We start from the raw sequence: 8,720 nt of genomic DNA on the forward strand, positions 1-8,720 counted from the left end.
CTGTTTCACCTCAGATAACACACTCACTGTTTCACCTCAGATAACACACTCGCTGTTTCACCTCACATAACACACTCACTGTTTCACCTCAGATAACACTCACTGTTTCACCTCAGATAACACACTCACTGTTTCACCTCACATAACACACTCACTGTTTCACCTCAGATAACACACTCACTGTTTCACCTCAGATAACACACTCACTGTTTCACCTCAGATAACACACTCGCTGTTTCACCTCACATAACACACTCACTGTTTCACCTCAGATAACACTCACTGTTTCACCTCAGATAACACACTCACTGTTTCACCTCAGATAACACACTCGCTGTTTCACCTCACATAACACACTCACTGTTTCACCTCAGATAACACTCACTGTTTCACCTCAGATAACACACTCACTGTTTCACCTCAGATAACACACTCACTGTTTCACCTCAGATAACACACTCACTGTTTCACCTCACATAACACACTCACTGTTTCACCTCAGATAACACACTCACTGTTTCACCTCAGATAACACACTCACTGTTTCACCTCAGATAACACACTCACTGTTTCACCTCACATAACACACTCACTGTTTCACCTCACATAACACACTCACTGTTTCACCTCAGATAACACACTCGCTGTTTCACCTCACATAATGCACTACACTGAAATACTTCAGTTACAATTATTTAATAAAATAAGTTTTGACATGCTGAACAAAATATACATGATAAACATTAAATCACTGAAACAGTTAACTAAAATATACACTGTAAGCATAATTTAATATTACTATACCTGAATACTTAATGTTCTTTATGAAATGTAATAAATTCTATTTCAGAGGGTAACAGTGCTGCTGAACGTACAAAAATCTGTTTCAAAGCCAAATTCTACTTCCCCTCTATACAAACATACTGTACATTCCTGCACAGAACTCATGGTCGACATAAACCAGATTAAATTCCTATGGACTGATTTATAGTTATTACAGACATGATGCTGTTACCAATAACAACACTACACTTCAGTTATCTACATGTTCCAGACTACAAGAAAAAGCTCATTACTGGCACATTATTGCATTACTGTATAAGCCAGTGGCATGGACTGTGGAATTTAGGCATCTTTTCATTTATTTTTCTTCAGAAAGATCTAGACGCCTTCAAATTATTTTGTAGTCCCTTTCTACAACTGTGAACTCCTGGGAATTGCACAGAGGTGTCAAATTAGTAAAATGAAGACATTTTACTTTCCCTTCAACACAATTTCATCTGGCCCCTGCACCTAGCCAGTCTCAGCTCTGGTCTCAGGATGTCTCAAGACATCCTGCTGGAGAAGTACGGGCAGCAACATTTCCACTGCATTCAATCGGAAATCCAGCTTGACAGTGAAATATTGAGGAGCTCACTTTCGATCTGTAATTTGGACCCTGAATTGCTATTCTTGATGCAAGTAAGTGTCAAACATTGTGATAACAGCATGTGCCCCAGTGTTTCTTCACAGACACACAGTCATTCTGTGCACTCTGCGATCTCTGTGCCGTCTACCACCATGGAGTGGATGAGGCCATCCCTCCTCTTCCCGCTGCTCACGGCCTTGATGCAGCAGTCATGGTCCCCCAGCGTGAAGTGGGTCTCGGTCCCGTCCTCCACAAACTCCCCCTGCCAACAAGAAGAAACACAGATCCTTTCACCTCCATCTCAGAGCACCTCACAGTCAATAACAGCACGTATTTGAACAGTGAGCTATCTTGAGTTCATCCTTCTATTCATTTCAATAAGTATGCGTCCTTAGTTAAGGTGATAATGTATTTATTTTGTGGCTGCTTTTATCCACAGCGATGTGTGGTAAATGTGAGGTTGTTGCAGGGCTTGTGTAGGTAAAGCTGTTTGTAATCTGTAATGAGAGCAGTTCTCTACATGTGGCTGAAACCATGCTTACCGCTGTCTCCATCTTTTGTCCATTACACCAGATATCCATGGTGTCTTTCTCTGGTTACAGGGGAAAGAACACAGCTTGAGTCAATGTCATCGAGATGCTTAAAGGCAAAAGATAAATACACGCTCATCATATTTTCTTTTCATTTTCAATGATGTAATCGCCACCCTGAACAAAAAGGAATATCTGTAACACCTTTAAAAGGTATGTGATTGCTGCAAAACAAGTTTCTCTCATGTGCATCCAGGCAATCTTAAGCAGTGAAAAAAATTAAGCTTCTCTTTAAGATGAACAATTCATGTTAAATGCATTTACAAAGCAGACTGCTTTTACAGAGGGGCTTGTAAATAATTGCTGACAGGTACAATAACTCATGCATAACTCACTACACAGCAACACACTGTGATAAGGCACAATGGCCCGACATTCACGTAATCAAAAGGTTTTAGAAGGGGTGTGCCAACACTGTGTATGATTTTCAAAGTGCAAAGCCTAAGCTCTTAAACATCCCCTGCCGTAAACACAGTTGCTTAGTGACGGCTGCTGTTCTCTCGGTGATTACAGCTCAGGGTTGCCACGGGTGCTGCAGTCTAGATTGTACCAAAGCCGAGGGGTTTACCAACAACACCATCAATGCTGCAGACTTTGTTTTTAGCAGGGGGGCAGAGATGGTCACATGACTCAAGGAGGCAGGGGCGTGTCATGGAGGCTGGGACGTGTCATGGAGGCTGGGACGTGTCATGGAGGCAGGGACGTGTCATGGAGGCAGGGACGTGTCATGGAGAGGCAGGGTTGTGTCATGGAGGCAGGGGCGTGTCATGGAGGCAGGGGCGTGTCATGGAGGCTGGGGCGTGTCATGGAGAGGCAGGGGCGTGTCATGGAGGCTGGGGCGTGTCATGGAGGCAGGGACGTGTCATGGAGGCTGGGTCGTGTCATGGAGGCTGGGTCGTGTCATGGAGGCAGGGTTGTGTCATGGAGAGGCAGGGTTGTGTCATGGAGAGGCAGGGTTGTGTCATGGAGGCTGGGTCGTGTCATGGAGGCTGGGGCGTGTCATGGAGGCTGGGGCGTGTCATGGAGGCAGGGTCGTGTCATGGAGGCTGGGGCGTGTCATGGAGGCAGGGGCGTGTCATGGAGGCTGGGGCGTGTCATGGAGGCTGGGGCGTGTCATGGAGGCAGGGGCAAACAAGAGGGCACACAAGCTAATCTGTACCAGTGGCCACACCCACACTGCTGGCCCTACAGGTTTCTGAGAGGCTCAGCCTGCAGTGTAGTCCACCAGGAAGGTAACCATGGAGACCTGCACGTAGAGGGATTAACCCTCTCAGGTGACATAACTCATGGTGAGGGGTTTAAGCAGCTAAAGAGATCAACCCTCCTTCCTTGATACAACATCAGTGAATCACTGCCGTGGCAGAGGCTATGCCCAGAGTCGCTAACACTAGCCGATCTATCCAGTTATCTACAGAGGGCGTTTCATTTGTTAGGGCTGATTTAACATAGGCTTTTTACGAGTACTGAAGTTTGTATACCATCATGTCATATATGACAACCGTCCCAGCCCCTGTCCCCTCAGTCTGCATGGGCATACTGAGGTGGCCACACAGGCGTATCTCGCCTTCCCTACTCGTAGACTTGTGCGTGACCTCTAACACGTTTAAAAAGACCTCAATCAGCTAAATCAGTTTCAATCTCGCCTCGTCCACCCCTTCCCCTCCAACATCCACTCAGGGAAATGTACAAGTGAGTGTTCCCCACAGACCAGGCCCCTGGCACACTCACCCAGGACCACCCTGCAGTCGATGCCGTCCAGGTTGAGCACCCAGGTGCTGGTGGTCTTGGAGCGGTTCTCCATGTATTTCTTCAGGCTCTTCCCGTTTATCTCCAGGGTGTATTCGTACGCGAAGCCACTGACCGCATCAATGTTGATGGTGGCTTTGGTTTCCGAACTACCCACCTGGAATGTCTCCTTGCCCACCAGTTTAAACATCCAGTCTCTCCTTACAACTTCCTGTTAGATGGAACAATAGGGACAGTGGAAGCGTTCATTCAATGTGTCATGTCGCATTATTGATGTTTTCCACCGATAGATATGCATGCATTTGAGAGCATCATAATCTAGGAGTACTACTTTTCACAGTAGTTTATTTCATGTGAACACACTAGAGTTTATATTTGCTCCATCAGAAACCCAAACGTTTCACTAAAACGTGTACGTTGCACTTGCCTTTCCGTCAATGCAGATCACTCGTTTTCCTGTGGTTGTGCCATGTTCAAACTCAATCCGATGAACTCCATCACTTAACGCCACTTCCCACACGCCAACAAGGTCGCCCGACATACTCTAACCACTGTGTTTCTGGCGTACCTGGCCACCTGCCTTCGAGAAAAGAAACATTGCTAGTTAGCTAGCTAGTAAATATGCAAACAGTTATCTACTACGTACTGTACTGTATTCACAAATCGGCACAGCTGACGTTACACAACCTAGCTAGTCTAACAAGTTAGTCTACCAGCTACTTGCAGTGCTGACACTGGCGGGAAGCACACAATTCTAGTCAAGCTACTGTACTAAGCTAACCCAAAACAGCTAGCGAGACTCCTGTAACGAGCTAGCCATCCAAAAAAAACATGTACAGTACCGTTAAATTTAACAGTTCGCTTAACGTCTTACCTTTAAGTTTCAATACGATTTAATGTGATTACGCAAAGTCAGCTACGCAGGTCGCTAAATAGAGAACAATCGGGACATACAACCAGACCTTAAGAAGGTCCAGCTAGCTTTGACTAGCTCGTTAACAAGCAGATAGATACAGGTACTATAGGTAGCAATCGATATTCTTTACTAGTAGTTACTATGGTAACTCAGTCTTCTTCTTCGAAGACAGTCCTTGACTGTTGTAAACGGATTAGTGCCGCCTAGTGGAGAGGAACAAGATGCCACAGGATTAAATACAATTTTACAAAAATAACAAAGCAAAGTAAACAACTTGGAAAATAATGGTCAGAGACATCATCCAAATAAGATTTGTACATGCCTGTGCAGGCTACACGTTTTCCTTTTAATTAAATGCAAAAGTCTGAAAGAACTTTGAAATAACAAATTTACCAATCCAGAAGCAGCTGTAGCATCTCTATGGAAGCACATCAGTGACATAATGCTTTTTAAAGGCATTGATTTGTTTTGTTTTTGTGCAAGTGATAGAGACTATCAATATCATCATTTTATAGGATGTCCATCCTTCATGAGGACACTAGGTGCCAGTAGATCAACATCCATCTTTCTGTGTATGATTGATACCTAAAGATTATCACAGAATTCCACTCCCACCCTACATTTGGCTTCAACCATTGGATTCTTGGAAGATTATCCTGTCTATGTTGGATGGGTATGTACAGAGCACAATATGTTTTGGCCTATATTCTCTTTATTTGTGTATTAATAACAGTGGCTGAAGTAAGAGAGACAATTGTTGCATAACATTTGAAATTGGGTATAGCTTTAGTTCTCGTAGCTTCAGTAGCTTGTTGGATGTGCTTTGCAAAGCCCCGATCCTACATGAACTTTAAAGCTTGTGAGTCAGAACATCTGACACAGACTACTTTCTTTCCTTAATATTTATTAAAGTCTAAAAGTAATATGGTATCTGTATCCCTCTATCCCTCTCCCTCTCTCTCTCTCTCTCTCTCTCTCTCTCTCTCTCTCTCTCTCTCTCTCTCCCTCTCTCTCTCTCTCTCTCTCTCTCCCTCTCTCTCTTTCTCTCTCCCTCTCTCTCTCTCTCTCTGTCACACACACACACAAGCTTCTGTTGTCTTACACATCTCTGTAAAAGCTTTTCCATTTATATGCAACCACCTTTCACACTTGACATTATCAAGTGTGTATATATAAATAAATATTAAGATGGAATTACAATCCCCTGGTGGAAGGAGATCTGACACCAACAGGAACACCACACCCCTCCAGATTCCTCTGTAGGGCAGCAGCCTGAGGGGGGTGGGGGGGGGGGGGAAGTGAGGGGGGTGGGGGGGAAGTGAGGGGGGCTGGTATCTAGGAGGATTTCGTTTTTCAAATCTGCAGGTGCTCCCGTGTCACGCTGGATCTGACTAACCCAACCACGCTTGTTTAGTGTCATGTTTAACATCTGTTTATATTTCAGAATTTGTTTAGGCCATGACATGAGTTGCCTGTCAGTATTAATAGGCAAAACATGACTTTAAATGAAATGTCACTGACATGAAAATGCTTCAGTAATTACAAAATACGAGTAAAGGTTTGGCAATAGGGCAACACAATTAGGACATGGACTGTTTGTGTTTGAACTGAAACTCGTTGTGACCTGTGAAGCAGTCTGACCATGACACTCTGACTCACCACAACAGATGATGTATTGATCTCATGATGTGCGACGACTGGATGAGGGGAAGAGATTGCAGCATGCTATCCCTGGTGATCACAACACAAACAGAAGCAGCTTGAGGATCTGCAACCACATGACCAAACATAAGGCCTTGTCACCTTGCAAAATTCAACATTCTAAGAAGAGGTTTAAACTTGTTTAAAACAGTTGATATACATTTAAAATCATCCTGATTGAGTATATCTTGGCTCTAAGACTGTGGCACTCACACACAAGCCTAATTGGGAATCTTCGCATGCCAGTCTGTCTTAGCTCACAGTCTCAAACAGTTGGAAGGCAAATATATTTCTGAACAGGCCACATAAAGCCTGTGTCTATTTTAGGCTCCTCTTGTCCTCCATTATCACAGGAGAAGGAATGAGACCCAGTTCTAAAAATAGAGAGTGTGTGACAGACTGGGACACAGGCCTGGTACCTGACACCAAGATATACATTTTAAACAGACAATTATATATTTTTGAAATAACAATCAGTTATAGTTATAGTAATTGTCCCTCCAAAAAGTTGATAACATATGAAAAAAAAAGTTTGATTTTTTTTTTGAAAGGTTGAAAAAGTGATTTGAATAAAAAAAATTGAAAAGTAAAAATAAATATATTTGAAAAAAAGGTTTTTAAAAAAGTTCGGCTTTGATATCTACTCTGTTTAAGATGTCTCTGTTCTCATCTGCCCTCTCTTTTCACTGAAAAGAAAAAAGTTTCGAAAAGTTGGAAAAAAAGTTTTTCGAAAAAAAGGTAGGCCTACGTTATGGATGAGACAGAGGGAGTTAGCGATGTCGACATGACTGAGAATAGAGACATTCCTGATCACCCATAGCCATATGCTGGAGATGTTCGAAATTGTCGGTGTCAAAAAGGATTCCTGGCGAATGCGCTGCGTGTCTATAGTGTATTTTTGTATTAATGTAATAATATGATTTGAGGTAGTAGATATGGATACTTTTTACTTCTTTACTTTAACTTGAGTGAAAAAAGTGTAGTCAGCGCTTCAACTTTTACCAGTCTTTTTAAACATGAGTAGCCTATCTGTACTTTTAAGGATGAAGGATGTGTGTACTTTGCCATCTCGTCGAAATACGTATCACTGTCTGTGCAAATAGCCAACAATGGTTGGTAAACTAGGAACTGTGGGCGGATAGATATAAAGTATCGATATCGATACTTTGGTATCAGTATTGATCGATACTGGCGTGATGAGATCGATACTTAAGTTTCAATTTTCTCTACATTCAGTACACAACTCAATTTACATCATAGTGGTTGTGCAAACACCGATCCTCTCACTTCGCTCAAGCTCACTTTGCCCCTCCCCCCACCTCCCCTGCTATGCTGTGAGTTGTTGCCGCGTGACTCTTTGTCCTGTGTTTTATTATGATCATAATCATCAACTAATTAAAGGAAAAATCACAAAATCATTAAATGATCATGAAAATCACATTTTCATTCAAATATGCATTTTGATGATGCATTCACTTCATATATTATGAGGCATTGCTTTCCCCTACACGAAAGTAGATAAGCTGCTTTTCTACGTAAAAAGTATCGGTATTGGCAATACTGACCCTTTATTTACTTGGTATCGGATCAATAGCCTACCAAATGTAGCAGTATCGCAGAGGTGTTTACAGTAGGCTATCGCAGAGGTGGTTTTGCAATTCAGTTTTTAGTTCAACAGTTCAACAGTTCAACGTCCAAAGCAGACCTGTTTGATAGTCTGTGCAGTAATGAAACAGAGCATTGGTCGATGCCGGGCCCAGGGCCAGGCAGGACTTTACACAGAACTATCTAGGGGGCAGCATCAACCCACTAGCTACGTAGGAGAACTCTGACGGCCTTATCACTAATTAATTAAAAGCTCGCAAATTGCATTGCAAACAACTTCTGACTTTAAAAACCACATTATTATAGTAATAAAATGAACATATTTTGACAAATCTTGCTACGTAAAGTACCTGTTTTGTTTGATGCCAATGTAGCCGGTGTGTTTCGGTGAAACTCACTCCTCAGGTATGTGACAGGCCACCCGCATCAACGAATAGCTAGCTTTTCGTTGGCGTAGTTGGTAGTGGTGGCGCTTGGGAAGTCAGAGGTGGTAAGTTCGAACCCAGTGCGGGACGATTTGCCCGATACCTCTGACGGAGCTTGCAAGACCACGTCTGTTACACCAGCTCATACATTTCCGATATAAATTTCAATTTGCGCGTTTGTACATTTCTGAATGCCATGGAAACACTCAAACCAATGACAATCGATTTAAAGAGCCGAAGTTACATGAACTCTGTTCATTCGGATAGGTCATTTCCTGAATTTCTATCCGGTGGTGTCCCAAGAACCACAACTTGACTAGGGCAGCATG

The 8,720-nt window shown here is 43.0% G+C and overlaps 1 protein-coding gene across 2 annotated transcripts; it reads right to left on the reverse strand.

The window, feature by feature from the left end:
- Positions 1 to 680: 680 nt before the first annotated feature.
- On the reverse strand, positions 681 to 4,833 carry faima (Fas apoptotic inhibitory molecule a). Of its 2 annotated transcripts, none has more exons than XM_062456378.1 (5): positions 4,619 to 4,833; positions 4,168 to 4,320; positions 3,727 to 3,951; positions 1,951 to 2,000; positions 681 to 1,670 (listed from the first exon to the last, which is right to left on the reverse strand). In XM_062456378.1, exons 2-5 carry the CDS (start codon positions 4,283 to 4,285, stop codon positions 1,521 to 1,523), a joined length of 543 nt encoding a protein of 180 aa, XP_062312362.1. In that variant the 5' UTR covers positions 4,286 to 4,320; positions 4,619 to 4,833; the 3' UTR covers positions 681 to 1,520. The 2 variants fall into 2 exon arrangements, with proteins under 2 accessions (XP_062312362.1, XP_062312361.1); XM_062456377.1 differs by having other exon boundaries at positions 4,168 to 4,324; positions 4,619 to 4,832.
- Between the last annotated feature and the right edge of the window lie 3,887 nt (positions 4,834 to 8,720).

The sequence above is a fragment of the Osmerus eperlanus genome, chromosome 3 (genome assembly GCF_963692335.1).
Source record: "Osmerus eperlanus chromosome 3, fOsmEpe2.1, whole genome shotgun sequence".
Lineage (NCBI taxonomy): Eukaryota > Metazoa > Chordata > Actinopteri > Osmeriformes > Osmeridae > Osmerus > Osmerus eperlanus.

What these genes read in the sequence shown, in the direction of transcription:
- faima (XM_062456378.1), bottom strand. Translation starts at nt 4,285, where the DNA reads ATGTCGGGCGACCTTGTTGGCGTGTGGGAAGTGGCGTTAAGTGATGGA. An exon ending in CGACTGCAGGGTGGTCCTGG is followed by an intron (nt 2,001 to 3,726) that starts GTGAGTGTGCCA and finishes CCCTGTAACCAG; the next exon opens with AGAAAGACACCATGGATATC. An exon ending in GACAAAAGATGGAGACAGCG is followed by an intron (nt 1,671 to 1,950) that starts GTAAGCATGGTT and finishes TCTTGTTGGCAG; the next exon opens with GGGGAGTTTGTGGAGGACGG.